General features: G+C 41.3%; 1 protein-coding gene across 1 annotated transcript; it reads right to left on the bottom strand.

Annotated features, from left to right (window-relative positions):
* Window positions 1–12,187: 12,187 nt before the first annotated feature.
* Window positions 12,188–19,601, bottom strand: LOC147229273 (galanin receptor type 1-like). Its single transcript, XM_086154613.1, has 3 exons — window positions 18,663–19,601; window positions 18,521–18,586; window positions 12,188–13,165 (listed from the first exon to the last, which is right to left on the bottom strand). Exons 1-3 carry the CDS (start codon window positions 19,326–19,328, stop codon window positions 12,845–12,847), a joined length of 1,053 nt encoding a protein of 350 aa, XP_086010739.1. The 5' UTR covers window positions 19,329–19,601; the 3' UTR covers window positions 12,188–12,844.
* Between the last annotated feature and the right edge of the window lie 423 nt (window positions 19,602–20,024).

Raw genomic sequence — 20,024 nt, 5'->3', positions numbered from 1 at the left:
GGGAGCTTTCTAAGTACCCGATGTTAAAGCAAAGAAAAATACATATGCTATTTCATTACTCGTTTCTATACCTCTTTTTGAGCAGTTCCCTTCAGGTACTCTGCCCATTGACAGCTGGGGTAGGCTCCGGTCCCTTTGCGACCCTCATGTGCTTGATATCTTAACCCCAGGATAAGCAGTATGGATAACCAGCATCCCTTTTGCTGCACTAAGTATCAATTTGCATCTGAAATAATACAGACAGGAAATTGGACAACGCAGGAGAGTGAATATTTTCTAGAAAAAATGAAACACGACAACCATTAACTGCCCTGCACACACAGTACCAAGTAAAAACGAGAGGGTACTAAGATGAGGAGATTAGGTACTATGAAGGTGAGGCTAATGACCCTCCAAACTGGTTATTCATTTATTGTGTAATATGAAAATCGCTGCAAGTTATTAGATAACTAATGAATGATGCTGTAGGGCTAGTAAGTGGTCATTATGTTTTAGGTAGTGTATGATCAGTGCATTGACATTCAAGAAAATGTGGCTTCTGATAATATAGTCGCTGTCCCATATAAGATGATAACAAGGCTTTATTGTGAAGGATGCAGAACTCTTGTGACTTTGCAACCACAAGTGCAAAACCTGACCTGAATACAAAGCAGCCAATTCATGGACTGATACTCTACTAAGATATCTGACAGCTTCCCTCTGGCAAAATGACCCGGAAAATAACTTTCCAGGTCCCAGTTATAGTCATTAATTTATTTTTGCCTATAATTCGGTCTCAAATGGAACTGAAACAGGTGTCGCGATGGTCTTTTGTTCATTGTTCTGGGATTATTGATGGATTTCAATTCCTCCTATTGCTCACTTGGTTTCTCTTTGTTCACAGTAGTTTCCACTAACAGATGTGCTGAAGTGGAGAATTTATTCATTCTATGAGGGTTGAAAATTAACAGGTACTTATAATATTTTACCAAAGGTCTAATGCTATCAAAGCTGCAAGCTTTACACGGTTTTGTGCATTATGTGTCAGTGATTCAGTGTGTTCCCTGGTTGGGAGACCTCATACTGGTTCCTTTATGCTTTTCTGGGAATAAACACCTAACTACAGTCATTGGGTTTTTTCTTGTATTTTGAAGGGGTTTGAGAGGAGAGGTGCAGGGTATGTGTGTTGGAGGACATTTTCATTGGCCTGGAAGCATGAAAAATACTTATTGCTTACTGTACAAAGTATGTAAATTCGCAGAATGTTTATATATACCGGATGCCATTTGTTTTCTTCCTGCCAGGCTATACAGAGAGGTATTTTCTTTTATCAAAAAAATATATACTTGTATACTTTTAGCCAGTTGCCGGGGGAGAGCTGTCACAGTATTAAATTCAACCCCAACCCAAAAGTTAAATGAAACCAAAGTTTACTATTACTCACTTACAAGACGTAAACTTCAGCTATCCTTTTCGTGCAGCTCCACAATGGTGCCCTTTTAACAATGACAACAAGTAATTTCAGTTATTACCAACACTGACAAAAACAAATTAATCCACAAAGAACAGAAATTGCTGAAGAAATAAAAGACATTTACCACATCGTCATCATAAGCTGAATGATCTGGGTGGGGCTATTTGTTGCTGACACAATACAAAGTGTTCTCTCAGGTGATAAACAAATTGTGGTGGAAAAGCCATCTTTTCGTCTTCAGGTCCCTACACAGCATCTCAGAATGCACAATATGTTTCAAAGTGTTTATTGTCACCTGCACAGTAAAGAAACATGTTTCAATTTACAGTGAAATTCTTACTTTGCTGTCCACTGTGAATCCAGATAGTTTGACAAGGTGTTAGTACAAAGTACTAAAAAAGTACAAGAGTAATAGGTAAATTAGTAAGGACAAAACCAGGACAGAGACTGAAAGGTGCATTGGGGAAAAAAAAATCAAAAGGTGCAACTAGAGAGATTGTCAGATAAACTGTGAGATTCAGGCTGTTGGACATGTTTTGAGCCTTCTGGTGTGACATTGGTGTCTCCTCTTTCTCCCTTTTCAAATAAGCTCTCCAGTCAAATTTGTTTATAGGCCATTGTCATGAGGGTTGGCTTGGCCAAATATTATGTATGCAAAGAAGAACCCTATGACTGAGACAATCGCAAGAGTGAAGCCTGGGTGGGAGTGCAAATTTTTCAAAACAAAATACCCGGAAGACTAATGAAATACATATAATTTTTAACCACTGTTTTTTCTGTCTGTCAGCCAGAGTTAGATCTGGTTCCACTGCCAATCTGTCAAGATGTACAAACAACGAATGAAAGAAAAATATAGGGAGCATTAAATATGAAATGGGGCATTTATGTTCAGTGAAACATTATATGACAAGTTATCTAACACGGTTATATTTCCTTATCTTTATTGATGAATTTATTTCTATTCATCTTATTTTTTTCCATACTTCTTTACTGTATGGAGTAACTCAGATAACTCGATTTCCTCCAGGATCTATAAAATATTTTTGATACTTATCCTAAAACAAAACATGTTCATAATGCACTCAGCCTCTTTCCAAATAGATTACACTCTATCTAGACCATTTAGGTATTCAGATATGTGGATAAAACAGGTTGGAATGGATTGTATGGGCGAATGGCGGCAAAACAGAAAAAAAGGTTTTATTTTTGATGTGAAAGGATAATAGGTAAGAAAGAGTGCTCTTAGCCCTTACTTCCTCAGTTGTGAAAAGTTTCTTTTAATCATCCTTGACATAAGGGCCTTGATCTGACATTGGCAGAAAAGTTATTTTATGATAAGATTCACACTTTGAAATTTGGGTATATAGCATTATATTTACATGATTGCTCAAAAATGCTTCTCAGACCTGGATGGGTGATTGTGAAAAAAGGAAATAGTTGAGTATCACCAAAAAGAATCCTTGTTTATCTTGATGCAAACAAAAGCCGGACACAAACTTTAAGCATTGACTGTATTGTGTGTTTGAAGAGCCACCACCGGGAACACCAATAACACCAGTTCATTTCAATTTAAATGATAGATCTATCAAAGCTCAAAATCCCAACAGAATCTTCGGTTCTCTTTTAAAATTGCACCTCTCCTTCTCGCTGACTTCATCTGAGTTTCCATCTTGCATCACTCCCCAGTGAGCCTGGTTGTCAACCCGTTTGAACTCCATCAACATCAATTAGATAACAACCGATTCAGAGCTAATGATGCTGCAAAGTCAGAGCGTGGGTGCAGTGAGAAGGCACTGTTTTTGTGAGTGGGTTTCTGAGTGGGTGATCTTTAACTCTAGATGTTGATTACAGCCTCAGTGCAGCTTGTAGCGAGTGCTTTTCCTCCCATTTGCTCTTGCCGTATTAAAAAAAAAGAAGTTGAATTAAAGCTTTTGCAAACTAGCTGACAGAATAGTGGAAATGTTTTTTTTTTTTTTTTCCTCAGAAGGAAATAAAGACCACAGAGAATGGGGAGCGTTCTGCTCACATTTTTTGTAATTGTGTCGGTTTAATGAAAGGATAGGGAGTTATTTGGTATCAAATAAAAGAATAGCAATTATGTGTCATTATTACTCTGCAGTAATTGTAACTATGGCTGTGATACCTTAAAGTGAAATCAAAGAAAGATGCTAGTTAACCCTAATTGTGGAGTGGCAATTTTGTTCATCTCTCCATATTTTCTTCGTCTGAGACAATTACCCCTGGAGTTTGTCTAAATGATTGACCCAAATAAACTTTTGTTAATTTATTTATTTTTTCTATCCCAAATAAAAATCAGACGAATCAGAATATCAAAAAATGCATTGAAAACTCCACATACTAATTTATTATTAAATTAAATTAAATTATTCAATTAAAATTATTCAATTGAAAATTAAATTCCCCCAGTTTCACAAATGGCTGGGTAATTTTAACCACTCGTGTTGGTAAGGGTGATTTACAAACAAAACCTGGAAAATAGTTACTACAGACCAGGAATTCCTAACACTCCTGAATAAAGATGACCCGTCCTTTAGGAGTGCTGGATATTCATGCTGCTATACAGCTGAAAAATTGAGTTAATAAAAAACACATTGTAGTCTGGCAGACACTTTGCTGTCACTCAGATGATGAAATGCACATCATTGGTATATAAAAAAAATATTTGCAAATACTGTATATGATGATGCAAATGTATTGTTGTATTCATTCCCGGTCTTTCAGTGCAAGATTTTTGAAATGGGTATGTTGGTTACTTTTAAAAGAAAGTGAACATACAAGCATTTCATATTTCTCACAGCAACCTGTGCGGATGGAATTTAAATGGCAACTTGGGATTCCCAAACCCATTTAAAGATATAATGCAATTTAGGCATTTTAGACTTCCTAAACCTGAGTTTAGGGTCAAACTGTCATCTTGGGTTAACACTTGCCAAAAGTGTGATGACATACGTTGCTTTCCAATGGAGATCTGGGTTGAGCTAAGATCAATGATCTAATATTGCCTCCTCAGAAATGAGGGGATATTGGAGGGTAAAGTGGACTGGAATTGGATTGTGAGGGGATACTGAATCTTTCTGTGATGGGTTTTTTGCAGGGACGTCTATGTCGGGGTGTGGGGGTCTCTCAAAGAAACTGGAGATCACACACGAATAGGTCCTTTCCATAAATTCTCTATGGAGCCAAGATCTGCTTTGTGTACTGCTCAGTCTTTGCACACATGATACACCGTTCACCCTGATGTTGAACCCTGGTTCAAAGAGGAAAGGGAAAGAAAAGTACCGTGCGCAATGAACAGCAGAAAGAAGACAAGTTAGTTTACCATCTGGTTGTTAAAATAGAACAAAATGAAATTCTAAAAAATCTGCCAAAACTCAAGAGTTCCATAGAATGTTAAAAATACAAACCACGGAGGACAGATAATTCCCCTTGTGTAAATTAATCAAAACAATATTCCTGTAAATAGATTTTCTCTTTAAATACCTCCTTGAGATATTTACCAAAAAAAGCACAAATAGTTTGTTCCCAATTGTCTTTTGTATCACTGGTTTGATTTAATGCGGGGAAACGCACTGCTCTCCAGTGTACTCAACAAATTCTTGAGGGAAACCAAAGGTTGGGAATAGCAACTACATTTTTGTTTATTTATTTATTCAATTTATTTATCTTTTCATTTTTATTCATTTCCAGAACGTGACTACACAGGGTGAATGTTTTTTGAACAGTAGGTTCTGAGAAAACATAAGAATTATAAAGAATACAAAACAGTCCTCGGTGATACAAAAGAAATTTATTTCTTCAAGGAAATGCCAGCATTTAATATAGTAAAATAGAAGCAGGACAGCATCGAAACACAATCAGCTTTTTTTTTTTTTATTATTCTTTGTTTGGTGAATTTAACAAATTCAACAGCAATGTTGAATCATTCAGTGTTGAATTCTGGTAAAACATGGTGAAACAGATGTATATTCAAGAACAGGGTTCAGAATGTGAATGAGTTTTATACTTTTAATTTACACAAGACTGTCAGATAAATCCTACATTAGATCACAGAACAACATTTGAAAAGATAGAACAATTCGTACCCCATTTTTTTTTTCCTTTCTTTTTGTTATTGTGACTAAATAATAAACATCGAATATGAAAGCGTTACGAATTATGGCACATACATGTGTCTTAAGAGTTTCATACTGCTGAAATTCAGGTTCAATTTCTCTCATTCATTTCTGTGTGACGACATAACACTTATTTCAAAGTGTCCTTTTGATTATCCTGCCTCCCAGAGAGTCCCTGTCTATTCATACACTTTGGATTCAAATCTGGATCTCACAGGTATAAACTCTGATACAGCTGCCAGAGAACGTTGTGGTCGACTGAGCGCTATATTTACTGATTAAAAAGTGTGTTGTTAATAATGAGTCAAACAGCACTGGAAGACACACCACCATCATTCTTAAATTCTTATAGGCTCATTTCAGACAAACTATCCAGTGTCACATTTCCATTCCGCGGTTAAGACTACCAGTTCTGTTGTCGGATCACTTCTTTTATTTTATTTTGTTAGCATTCTTCATCTTTGCACAGTGTTCCTATTGAATTTTGAGTGTTTATGTTCCACAGTAACTTGCTATCATTTGTCTTCAGGCAAATGTTTCCATCAATGTCATCGCCGTTTCTTTTTTTATCCATCCATCTCTTCAGTAAACGCCCGAAGTGTATCTTTGCATGCTGTACATTCTGTCTCCTATCATAGTTCTCAACAATTCAAATGTTTTCTTTATGTTTTACTTATTTATTTTGTGATGGTATCTTTTTGTACCATTGTTTATTTCAAACACTGTGTCCTGTTGTCTATTTGTCTCAATGTGTGAGCTCTTGTATGTTAATCCTGAATGACACATTTGTAGGACAATATAACTCACTGACAGTACATAGAAATTTTACAAATTTATTTTAAAGTTGTAAATTTATTTTTTTCTGCTTTCACTGCTAGAAGAAACATCCACACATTTCTGAAAGGGTATATTTCATCATTAAATCAAAGTTAGCAGTAAACTCACTATTCTGTCACCTTCAGTTCTGTATAAAATCCAGGATAAAATATGATGCTCACACCTGAAAGGAAAACCCTGCAAGTTTCTGGACACTTGGCATATGTATTGAGCGGTAATGTAATTTAAAAGAAATTCACATTAGAATTACATTTTCATTAAAGGGGGGGGTTCTACTTAACACGTTTTAACATGTCATCCTATGGTGCAGCACCTGCATCCAAATCTTATTTCCGTCTAGTTCCATGGCAGCTGTTTGTCTTGGGTGGAGTGACCACTGTTATATTTTCGCAGCTTTTAATCTACACTATGACATGATTTAGCATATGCACACCCTACCACACCCACACAAACACACACAGACACGCACACACAGACACACACAGACACACACACACACACACACACACACACAACATACGCAACATGACTATGTGATCTTAAAATTAAATCTAAGACACAACGTTTTTTTTAATCTAACGGTGAGTTCTAGCGTGTGAAACTCAATGATACAGCACATTTCAACTGCAATACATTCACCAGATAATGGATAAACAATCACACAGTCTAATCTATAGTGTTACAAAAAAAAGTTCTTAAAAAAAAAAAATTTGTGTCATCTTTATAGGTGCTTTGAAAGAAGACATACTCTTAATTGAGTTTCACCTCTCTAACATTGTCCAGAGGAATTGGACGCCATCATGTCCATCATACTGTCACCACTGAAAAGCCACATGGCACAGACATCTTGAGTCGAGTCTGTGTCCCATGTGTCCCATTTTAAACATTTTCCCGGATACCAATCAGTTTGAACGTCTGTGTAGTCACTGTGACTGAAGTCCCTTTTTCCCTGCTGTCCAGAAAAAAAATCCTTGACTGTCACATCTGGGGTTCGCACTGATAGGGAGTACGGTGAAGCATACCAACTGCACTGATAAACTCCTCCCTTCAGGTTGTGTTGTTTGTAAGTCTTGCCACTGCAGTAAAAAATATCCATATCATATGGTCCCTCGGCCACAGTAAGCTTGCACAGGGAAACTTTTTTTTACATTTGAATAACATATTAACATTTTTCAAAGTTATACATCCAACGTTTGACAGCGATGGTCCAAGGTAATGGTCTCACTGAGTCGAGTTTCATTCGTTTTCTCCTTTTTGGGGTGTGTGGTACACATCATAAATATGGCATTGAGCCTACATATCGATACTATTGTTCACAGTGAGAGTAAATTGTAACTAAAAAGGCTGAAAAAGTGGCAACATCAACAAGGCAGCTGTGCACACCAGCATGGATGGGACAGAAAATCAAACAACCCGAGCAAATGACACAGTACAGAGCCAAGTACACAGTGAGATATTTTACATTATCGTGTTAATTACATCTGTGATATTTACAAGTGGATATATATGGTATAAAAGCTGGTTTCATTGGTGTAATGACAATGTGGATTTTTTTTGTCTTCTATAAACCTTTCACAGTAGCACAATTCTGTCTGCAGTTTTAGGTAATTACTTGAAAAGTGAGGCACACCTCAGAATATCTGTGTATGTACATATATTAGACAATTCTGTTGTAAGCAGGATGAAAATTGATCTTTTGTGATTGATAATGCCCACCTGCTCCAATGTTGTTGTTAACCATAAGTCTACATAAGTCCGTCCTTATATGTAGAAAAAAGAAATGAGTAGCTTTATTACTATTTTAAGGGAATAATTCCCAATATAATCAATTTCACATGGGGTCTTATTTACAAGCATATAGTGCGGTGTTCATTTTATACAGGTGGCATAGCAAGTGGCATGGCGCACACACACACACACACACACACACACACACACACACACCCACACACACACACACACACACACTCACACACACACACACTCACACACACACACACACACACACTCACACACACACACACACTCGTTGTTTTGAGCTTATTTTTCAAATTCAATGTTTCATTTAAATAGAAGAGGACTAAATGTTGATCTTTAGAAGTTGTAAAAACCCTCAAAAAAAGGAGAATGTCAAACAACAGCCAGCACAATCTTGCAACTGAACATGCAGAAGCTAGAAATAGCGCAGATAATACTAAGTTAAAACCACTAAATGCTGTCAGTTTGTTTGGCTACATTTGTTTGTCATAAATGAAATTGTAAAAGCCAGACGATCTGGATTAACTTTTCTTGTTAATGAATTTTGAATTAAAATTATTTTACAAAAATGGTTATTCTAGGAATAATAATAATAATAATAGTGGTTAGTTAGTTAGTCCTCTTGCAGGAAATGCGTAGAGCCAACCGTGGCTACCAGGTTTCTCCATTGGGGTCTGTCGTTGGCAAGTTGCCGTGCCTGTGCCAGGCTCACACCGCAGGCCCTGAGGTCTTGGGCCACAACATCAAGCCAGCGGGTGCGGGGGGCACCTCTGGGTCTTCTCCATCCGGCTAGCTGGGGATTAAAGGCCAAGATGGAGCTTGTGGGGTGTTCGGCAGGCAAGCGGATGATGTGGCCATACCAACGAACTCGCCGCATTGCTGCGAGGCGAGATGCTGGGGGCTGCTGGGTTCGATCCCTTAGGGTCTTGTTTGTGACATGCTGGGTCCAGCTGATGCCTTCTAATGTCCTCAGGGCCCTGGAGTCAAATCCATCAAGCCTGGCTGCCAGCGTGTTGTTCAGCGGCCAGGTTTCGGAGCCATAGAGGAGGACAGAGATGACTGAGGCATTGTAGACCCGGAGCTTTGTCACCCGGGATATGTGCCGGTGTCGCCACAATGGTCTCCACAGGGACTGCATGACTGACGCCGCAAGGGCACGGCGCCGGTCAATCTCAACTTTGAGATCTCCGGTGTTTGATAGGGTTGAGCCGAGGTACTTGAAGGAGGCGACAAAGTGGACAGGGGTGCCGTCGAAGAGGAGTGGTGGTGGATCAGGTCCCTCTCCTATATGCATAAGCTTGGTTTTTGGCCAGCTTATCTTCAGGCCGAGTTTCCTGGACTCCTCATCAAAAACATGGAGGGCTTCGCGAAGCTGGTCAGCGGTCTCGCTGAACAGCGTGGTGTCGTCTGCGTACTCGAGATCCCTGAGGGTGTAGCTGCCTATGGGGACCCCAGGGATCCGCTCAGAGACTTTTGTCATCAGATGGTCGATGACACAATTAAAAAGTTCTGGCGCAGCGACGCAGCCCTGCCTCACCCCGCTGTTGATGGGGAACCACTCAGAGTTCCGGCCATTCACACGCACACAGCTTTCGGCTCCTTGGTAGAGCTGCCTAAACAGTGTGGTTATTTTGGCCGGGACTCCGAGGGATGTCAGGATGTTCCAGAGAGAGCCGAGGTCCACCGTGTCGAAGGCTGCTTTCAGGTCGATGAAGGCGATGTAAAGGTGCCGATCCTTCCTGAACTCCCGGGCCTTTTCAATTATGAGCCGGAGGGCAGAGATGTGATCTGTGGTAGACCGATTGGTCATGAAACCGGCTTGCTGTTGGCGGCGTCTGCTTTGGGTTGCAGGTAGAGCACGGGTTAGTAGGACGCGGGTGAATAGTTTTCCGGGGATGGAGAGGAGGGTGATTCCTCTGTGGTTGCTGCAGGTCAGCTGGTCGCCCTTGTGCTTCCAGAAGGGAAGTATAATGCCCCGCCTCCAGTCATCAGGCAGCGACTCAGTGACCCACACATGGTTGATGATTTGTGTGAGCCAAAGGATGATGTTGTTACCTCCGGCCTTCAGCATCTCAGCTGTGATGGAACATAGGCCAGGGGCTTTGCCGTTTTTGAGCTTTGACAGGGCTGCCTTCACTTCGGCTGGGGTGACCGGGGAGATGAGACAGTCCGGGTTATTGTTGGGGTGGGTGGTGGAGGTGGGGGTTTCTGGTAGGGGAGGATGGTTTAGGAGCTCACTGAAGTGCTCCTTCCAGCGACTGAGGCAGTCAGCTTCAGTGGATAGGACGTTTCCGGTCGTATCCTTAACCAGGAAGCAGCGCTTGCGGGGGCCTGCTTTCCCTTGGCGGAGCAGATTGAAAAGCTGCCGCAGGTTGTTGTTTTTGGAGGCTGACTCCATGGCTGTCGCCTGGTTTCTCCAGTATGTTTCCCTGTCTTGGCGGATGGAGATGTTCCGTTGGCCGTTGAGGCGCCGGTACAGGACCATGTCCCCACGCAGTCGAGCAGCTCGTCGGCTGTTGACGATGTCCAACGTGGCTTGGGAAATCCAGGGCTTCTTGGGGGCTGGTCTTGTTCGCCCGGCGGCTCCCTTCGAAGCCATGGTCACCTCGCTTTTAAAGTGGGGCCAGTCCTGGGACATCCCGCTGGTGAGGGCGCTAAAACGGTTTGCGATGGAGCAGCTGTAGCGCTCCATAATGGCAGGGTCTAAGAGGCGGGAGGAGTCCAGCTTGGGGGAGGCATTGGCTGAGGCCCCCGCCTTGAGCTTTAGCCGCAGGTCGGCTATCAGCATGCGATGGTCGGTGTTGCCAAGCTGTGCACCTCTGAAGACACGGCAGTTGGTAACCGATGTCTTCCAGCGGCGGGAGATGAGGATGTGGTCTATGGCTTTTTTTGTCTTCCCGTCCGGGCTGTACCAGGTCCAGTGGTGGATTCTCTTTCGGGGGAACCAAGAGTCAGCGATGCAGAGGTTGGTGGCTCTGCAGAGGTTAAGTAACCGTTGGCCGTTGTCGTTGGTGGTGGTATCGACGGAGACTGGGCCAGTTACAGCCGGGAGGGTCGGATCCTGAATCGAGATTGTGGCATTGGCGTCGGTGAGGACGATGACAATGTCATGGGGGGGTGCGGCCTGGATGGTATCTTGCAGTTGGTCATAGAATGTGTCCTTGGCATGGTCTGGGGTGACGTCAGTTGGGCTGTAGGCGACAATGACTGTCAGCTTCCCATGTTGGTGTTGGAGGCGAGCAGACAGCAGTCGATCGCTAACTGGTTTCCAACTGATGACGGTGTTCCTCCGGTATAGCGGGATGGCTAGGGCTACTCCATAAAGGCCTCTGCCATCATTTGGGCCGCTCCAGAGGAAAAGATGGTCGCCAGCAGTGGTCTCTCCAGTTCCGCGCCAGCGTGATTCACACAGGCCAGCAAGGGTGATGTTATACCTTGAGAGTTCACGGGATAGCAATGTGGCATAGCCGGGGCGCAGGAGTGTCTGGACATTCCAGCAGGCAATGCGGGTTTTGTGACGGAGATCCAGTTGGCGTAGTCCGGGGGCAGGCAGGGGTCTGTTACCGAGAAGATCCGTCCGGTTTATTCTGGTTGCTTCGGTTGGTTTCGTAACTGGTTTATTTCACCATGCCGGGTAGTTGGCCCTGCGATGGCTATTCAGCTGGTGGGGCTGCCACCTCACAGCACACTGACATGCTGCTGGAGGCTGGCGGGTTCACGGTTTGTTGTGACCCACCTGCGTGTGCCCCCAACACGTGCTTTTCTCTCAGGGTCTGCTCCCCTAGCCTTTTGTCTTCCCAGACTAACCCACAAGGCAGTGGGACTGAGCCACACTTTGTCTGGTCCCTCACCTGGGACCTGTTTGCCTTGGGTGACCCTTCCAGGGGCATGAAGCCCCCGACAACATAGCTCCCAGGATCACTGGGGCACGCAAACCCTCCACCACGGTAAGGTGGCAGCTCACGGAGGGTATAATAATACCCTCCGTGGGAGGGTCAATAATAGTGGGATATCACAAAATCTTATCCTCCCAACATTGTCAACTTCACTGAAAAAAAATATACATTCAAAGAACAATGTTCACAATAATCACACTGATAATATTTCTTCTTCTTCATCCCCTTCAGGGGTCGCCACAGCGATTCAACCTTTTCCATCTAACCATATTCTTTGTATCCTCCTCTCTCACACCAACTAACTTCATATTTTCTTTCGCTATGTGTATAAATCATCTCTTTGGCCTTCCTCTAGATCTCCTGCCTGGCAAATCCAATTCCAGCATCCGTCTAGCGATATATTTACTATAATCACGCTAATAATACATTCTTATCCTATTTCAGCAAAAACGTAGTAAGAGTATTTATTACTAAGCTTTGATATTTTAATGTATCAGCAAGTAGATAGACCAGGATGTAAGAATGTCCATGATGTGACAATTAGAAAACCAAAGTTTAACTTCAGCCAGAGTCATTCTACACAAGCTGTCACCAAAAGCAAAGAAACACTGAAAACACATTATTTCCTTTAAACCAGCTTGAATGAAGAGCACTTTTATGGAAAATGTAATTGGGTCGACCTTCATCCAAGCAGTATCTACACTGGAAATGTGAATAATATCACCGTGCCTTAATATTGTTTTGCACTGCTAAAATTCAGATTTAAATCAAATATTGGTGCAGTAAGTCGAGGGTGGAGTGTCCGCTTTGCTCCGGATCTCCTTGATGTCATTAAGTGGCGTGTCACTCGAACTGATCTGGCATTTAAATACTTGCTTGTAGGCCTTCCTGAAGTTCTCGGAGAGGAAGGCATAGATGACTGGGTTGATGGATGAGTTACTGTATGCCAGGCAGTGGGCCACTATCCTCAACACAAAAGAGGCCTGGTTCAGTGGAAAGGTCCCAAACTCCGCCCACAGATGGACAACGTGATGAGGAAGCCAAGACAGACAGAACACCACCACCACCACCAGCACGGTTTGAGCTGTCTAGAATCCACAAAAGATAAAGAAAAAAACAGCGGGAGTGAAAAGGAGAGATTCAGTTAGTGCCCTCCAGGGCCGTAGTGACATTAACCTGCCGCTGCGCTGAGATTTACGCTTTTTTAGATAAAGCGGGGAAGTAAAGTTTTAAAGCCTTCTTCTGAAGAATGTTATTTTTCATTATTCCGCTAGGATTCATGTACAACGACTGCTGCTGAAATGCTACTGGTGACACGATTTGCATCGATGCCGTTCCTATGGGTCAGACGAATCCCAGGTTTACAGAAAACAAACACTCTGAGCTCTTGCGGTTGACATAACTTATAAACAGAATTTGTAAAAGAAAGACATTAAAGAATAGTTATAGGATTTGCATTATATTATATAGAAATACTTCAACAAATCAATGTAAGAATAAGAGTAAGAACAACTTTATTCATCCCGAAGGAAATTGTTGTGCCAGAGTTTCAAGTAAAACATAACAATAATAGATAATGATAGGAAGGAGGGAGAATAAGAAATACAAATAAAATATAAAGTGTCAAAGTTAAGGCTATAAAGTGTTTTAAGGTCTTAAAAAGTACAAAGATTTGAATATTCCCATTGGCTGAAGGAAGAGGAATTAAAAAGTCTGATAGCCTGATAACACCAAGGTGCTATGATGTGGAGCTGTTACAATGTGTTAAAAGTATGCCAATTACATTAAATATTTATCTATCTATTTATTTACCAAGCTTTGTCACAAATAATATTTGATGAGCCAGTTTTGGTACACGAGGCAGACCTGGGTGAGATGCTAGTAGTTGAGGCAAGACTATCAGCAATGACATAGAAGTGGTTGCATAAAAAAATAAAAATAAAAATGCTTAAAATGGTGTCTGATCTGAAGCATTCGAGTAAGCAGGGATATTTTCAAAAAATATATAACAGGCAGAATGAGCCGAAGGAAAATAATTTAAAAATACTATTCGCTATAGTTGTTTTGAAGCTTCCCCGAGTAAAGTACTGCTCTACATATATGCAGTCAAATTATATGTTTAAATATCCGTCCTCAGAGTAGAAGAGGCAATATTTGCTTAATATAAATCAATATCAGGCCTATCTGATAAACACAGCGACACACATATGAACACACACAGAGTCCGACTGAGAACAGTTCCCACAGTTTTGGTGGAGCACTATCAGTGCTTTGTTTATAACCTCGTAATAACATTGCCAATAATAGCGTCACCTCAAACCCCTAAGCACCCATCAGACCAGCGAATATAAACGAACCCTTTATGCAGAAGAAATATCTATAAATGTTCACATATAAAAACATCTTGTTAAATTATTTTAGCTACCCAATAATACACTACAAGCGATTTCTGTTTAACATTTATATTGATCGATGGGTTAAGAGTATGACAGCCTGATAGTATATTTGTGTGTATTCATTCATTATTTTATCAATATATTATCTATACCGCTTATCCTGCACTCAGGGTTACAAAGTAGGATCATTCTGCATGTTTTTGGACTGTTGGACAAAATCGGAGAACCTGGAGGAAATCAGGTTCTCGGTTTTGTGTGTGTGTGCGTGTGTGTGTGTGTGTGTGTGTGTGTGTGTGTGTGTGGAGGGAGAGGGAGAGCTGAGTCACGAGTCACACGCATAGTGCTACTGAGACTGAAATAATATAAATACACAGATGGCATAGCAGCAGCTTCTTATTCCATAATGATACAATCTGAGCGTTGCCACTTAGAAAATGTCTCTTGAGGCGCATTGGTATTCATGATGGTGATGAAAAACAGTGATCACAGTTCACACACTTGAAAAGGAAATGCATTAATGATTCTAATGTGAATCTGTTTATGACTGACTCGTTCGTCTCATCCTGACTATGGTAGAAATCTAGCATTCCATCTCCATGCCAACCACTAAAAGTAAGCTTCTTCTTCCATCAGCCTTGCATGAAACTTATATTAACATACTGTTTTTTCTTTCAAAACTGGGAACTCTCATCCCTCAAAAAAGGTTGGGCAGTTCCTCTGGAGCATTTTTTTCCCGGTTCTCTAGTTAAATTATTTCAAACTGGCTTCCCTAAAAATTAATTTTCATAACTCTCAGTTACCAAATTCCAGCTGCTTGCATGACTGACTCATTTTACCGAGAAAGGCTTTTTAACTGATACCGCACATTTTTGTCCCTTTACTCCTGCCTAAGTCTAAAAATTAATTCAAAACATGAATACTTCCCAAGTAAAACACACTCCCACATTGTCACAGCCCGGGGAATACTCAGGAGAAGCCGCAGTCGATAATACTTTTTGGCATTAGAAAGAGTCAAAACAAAAATAAGCACATTTTTCCTCTTCATAAAACAAGAAGGAATTATATATATATTTTCAAAGGGGAAGCTCACACTTAGCCATTGAGATTTAGCTTTTGATCATTTCATATTTGACTTTCAAAACTGTGGGTTTGTTGATAAGAAGTTCAGCTGTGAGAATAACCTTGCTCTTTCCAGCTGTTGGTAAGACAACGGGGCCTGGTGCCGAGCAGCTTGTTCCCCAGAGAACCACACAAGCTATTGACTTTTCACTTATTTAAACAAATCTTTGCACCCTCCATCAAGAACACCACCGCCCATTGCAATTATTCATTAGTCTCCTTTGATTTTCTTTTTTTTTTACTCCCACTATTGATGTGAATATATTGGAACAGCTAACAAAAGCTGTTTCCCCGCAGACTAATAGCTTTAAAATTGCCAGCGATATTTCAAATTCAGTATGAATTTCTGTCAAGGTTTACGATGAAAGAATGGAAAATCTATGAATCCACTTTCATGCAAATTGCTGAACAAGAATGTTGAATTATCTGTTAACTCTTTCAACAATATTGATGATAATATCGAAGCGACTTAGGAAATGTGATGATCTGCACAGAGGGATCAGTGCCGAGCTGGCATCGGCTCCAGTCCCGTTCAGGCCTGAGTGCCCGATAAGCACTTAAACAATGAGCAAATTAATGAAAAAACAGTCCAGGCATTGCAACTAATTTTCCAAGTGGCCAACTAATGAAATTACAAGCGTTTTTCAACCAGTGTACACTGATTGTTTTCTCCCCCGCTGAGTTAAAATGAGAAAGAAATAGCAGCAGATGGTCTGTACTTATTTTTCAATCCAGTCAACCGATCCATTTGGCCCAAAACTATTTTGGATGTCCAAACCAGAGCCATTAAGCTATCTTATCCCCACTCATATTAACCAAATTCAGCCAACAGAGGTCCCCGGTGAGCTTGCTCTGTGGGATCTACGATCCGTAAAACTATATCCAGATATACTCTTCTATTTTTTATTTTTCTTAAATACTGTGCCGCTGGGTAAAATTTATTCAAATCAGTGGGGAACCTTCCTCCAACATAATCTATGATCCTCCAAAGCTCATACTGCTACAGGGGCCACATCCTCCAAACAAACCAAAGATACACTACTTAAGACACTAGATGAAAAAGAAAAGATATGTGAAGGCAGTTTTCTAAATGAAATATCTAAGAAAAAACAAGACAAAAAGACTATTAGCACAAGCACCATGTTCTCAGCCTTCTGGTCGACACGTAGATATTCGACCAAAAAAGGGAAGAACGTTCGAATGTTTTTAAAATACGAATAACGACACAATTATTTTATTGTTATCCAATTACACAAAAATTACCCTTGACTTTTGGGGTTAAGATGCATATAAAACTGATTTTTTTTTAATTTATTCATTCAATTTTTCTTTTCTTGAACATTCGTTTTTTCAGTGAATTAGGAAATATGCGAGGGAAATAATACTAGATTCAAAAGACAACTGGCTTCTCAAGGGAACCCAAAAAAGGGAAAGTGATAGCCTGGCTTTCTCCATTCAAAGCTTTAGAAAGGATTCAAAAAATAAGATATGATTTGTTACCTATAAAGGCTTTGCAGGTGCTATAACGTGGATTTTTGTAATGACATGGACATGAAAACCAAAGATTGGTTTCCTGCAAAAGAAGGACTAGAATCATCTTGGATTTTTTTTTTTTTTGGTTGGTTTTGATTGTTTTTTATTTTTAAGGGAGGACATATGCAATCATATTTTAAGGATTTCATCGCAGCTGCAAAACTCATAATAATTCTACAGTGTTGTTATACCTTAATAAGTGTACCGACAGGCTTTAGGACAAAGGTGACCTGAGAAATGACATGTTGTCCCTGTGTCTGTTTTATGCAGGTTCTCATGTTTCCTCCCACAGTCCAAAACCGTCCAATAGTTAAATGAAATACTCTTAATTTCCCAGACCTGTGAATGAAAGAGTAAATTATAGTACATCTCCCAGTGGCCCAGTGATGTTTGGTGTCTGCCTGTCACCCAGTGTGAGCTTGGGTTGGCTCCACCCACACTGTAACCCCAAATGCAAGATAAGCAGTACAGATTATGAAGGAATTCTTTCTCATAGGCCAATGGCTTTACAAAAACAAAAAGGAGCTTTACGTAGAAATCTTGAAACTGAACATACTCTACACATCTTTACCAAAGGCAGACAGTAGAGTCAACACAAATTTTGGCAAGAGACAAGAGGCCCCGGCTGTTAATGTGACATAATGCATCTTTGGCACCAGATTGTCTGTTATTTATTGTCGGGAGTGGGTTGATTCCTCACCCACATTTAATATTTGTATGCAAATTGCTTCCTTTGGAGGAGGTTAGAGTTTAACACTGGCTACTAGGGTAATTTATGTATTACAGTCTGTGTGCCAACTAGCAAATCTGTCAGGGTAGCTTTCTCTCTGAGCATTGGCTAAACCAACACGCACGATGACATCAACCCAATAAATCATCTGCGTAGCTGAGATTCTCGTTTGTCTTTCCACTCATGTAATAAGAGGAATTAATTCGGTGGTCATTCTTCATTTCATGGAAGACTGCAGATAGTGCTGCCGAGCTGACCAACTGTGAAAAGAACGATGACCGCGCCTTTAGGAAGTGGAAGGACCGTCCGAGGGTCGAATGGCGAATTGATGGCACATTTTGGGCCACATTAGTGGAGAACGTCAAATAAGTCGTTAATAAACGATGGCATTCTGCACAGCCGAACATATACTGTGTATCTCCCTGGAGGCAGCAAATAAATAAAAACAAATGAATATTTTTTCTCATCTTCTTTATTTAGGGATGTAGTACTCAACTATGGGTGATAAAAACACATAAGGTCTTCAGAGTTTAAATTATGTGATTAGAATGATTCAAGGAATATATATATGTGTTCATGTATACATAAATACACATGTGTATTTATATATTTCAACGGCATATTTATATGATTTAATGAGATGGAAACAACACTTTAATACATACCTTTTTCTTCGACGCCTCTGACTTTTTGGACATATTTCTGAGTTTTTTGTGCAGGTGATTTAAAACCTGCAAGCAAGGAGACACGGGTGAGCGGTCGGATGATTGAGTTCCCCCTTAAGTTAATGATAATTTAGTGACTTACTTTTGCATAACAAAAGGAAATGAGCAGCAGGGGCAGCACGTAGCCGAAAACAAACGTGCAAACAACATAGATTTTCTTCTGGTTTTGATCCGGCCACACTTCCCAGCAGAAGGTTTCGTTGTCCGCGTTGAGGAAGATGCCCTGGTAGTACATGATCGGCGCCGCCATGGCGAGTGACAGAATCCAAATCACGAACACTCCGATCAGTGCGTGTTTCGCCACCCGGACGGAGGAGGACTTTCTGGAGTGCACGATGGCAACGTATCGGTCCACGGACATGGCAGACAGGGTGAAAATACTGACGAGCATGGACACGGTGAAAAAATAGTGAATGAATTTGCAAATGAAAGCGCCCAGGTTCCACATCGGCATTATGTAGATGGTCGCCTGGAACGGGATGCAGAAGAGCAGGTAGGAGAGATCTGCGATACTCAGGTTAAGGATGAATATGTTGGTGGTGCTCCGTGGTTTCCCGGGTTTGCTCCTGGCCAGGACGGTGATGACCATGGAGTTTCCCAACACGCCGATGGTAAAGATGAGTCCGAACAGCAGCAGCGTGATGAAATTATCCGTGCCGATGCCAAATAAAAGTTTCTGCTGTTTCTTCTCCGTCTCAGCATTGTCCCACTGATCCTCCGAGGGCCACAAAGACTCCGAGAAGTTCATGATATATCTTTCCCTGCACTTTTTTTTTTGACTAAACCTTAGAGAGGTCTGATTCCCGATGGTGCGTCGGAGTTTTTGCGCAGGGAAACGTGCTTGAACGCGTTTTCATTTGCGCTCCCGATCTGAATGTATCGTGTTAAGGGGAAGGAGGGTGGAACTGCAATAGGATACTTAAAATCAACGATACCCAACGTGAAACAGCGCAATCTATCCCAAAATTCATCCGGTTAACCGCCTCCAAGCCGTGCGCCCTGGCGCGTCTGCTTGTGCGGACCTCTCATCCGTGCGCACCGAGCGCGCTGATCCGCTGTGAAGGCGATTCATCTGCAGCCGGACTTTCCACCCCCCCCACCCGCCCCCGCACCATGAGAGGGGTTGGCCGGTTGGCACACACGTCAGAAACTGGTACGGACGCCCCAAGAAAAATAAAATCGTTTCCCACCTCCTCCCCGTGTCATTTCCAGTCCAGGAAGACAGTATATCACGATGCAGAAAATCCTACTCCTTCCTCTGATATGACCTTTTTTAGCTCTTTCTCGTGGTTAATCAGCTTTAAACCAACAGTGTTGAGTATCTCTTCCAATATTTGAAGCCAAGTTTGAACCATCCTCCTCACACTTGCTTTGTTGCAATGTTATTTCTATGAAGATCCAAAGTTATACTTAAACTTTCCATGATAAGAAAAATAAGCCTCTC

Source organism: Fistularia commersonii, chromosome 11 (genome assembly GCF_037954325.1).
Source record: "Fistularia commersonii isolate RoL2024-O1a breed Wild chromosome 11, RoL_Fcom_v1.0, whole genome shotgun sequence".
NCBI classification, from domain to species: domain Eukaryota; kingdom Metazoa; phylum Chordata; class Actinopteri; order Syngnathiformes; family Fistulariidae; genus Fistularia; species Fistularia commersonii.
Note: the sequence above shows the minus strand (reverse complement) of the source record. Positions and strands in the feature narration are given on the sequence as shown.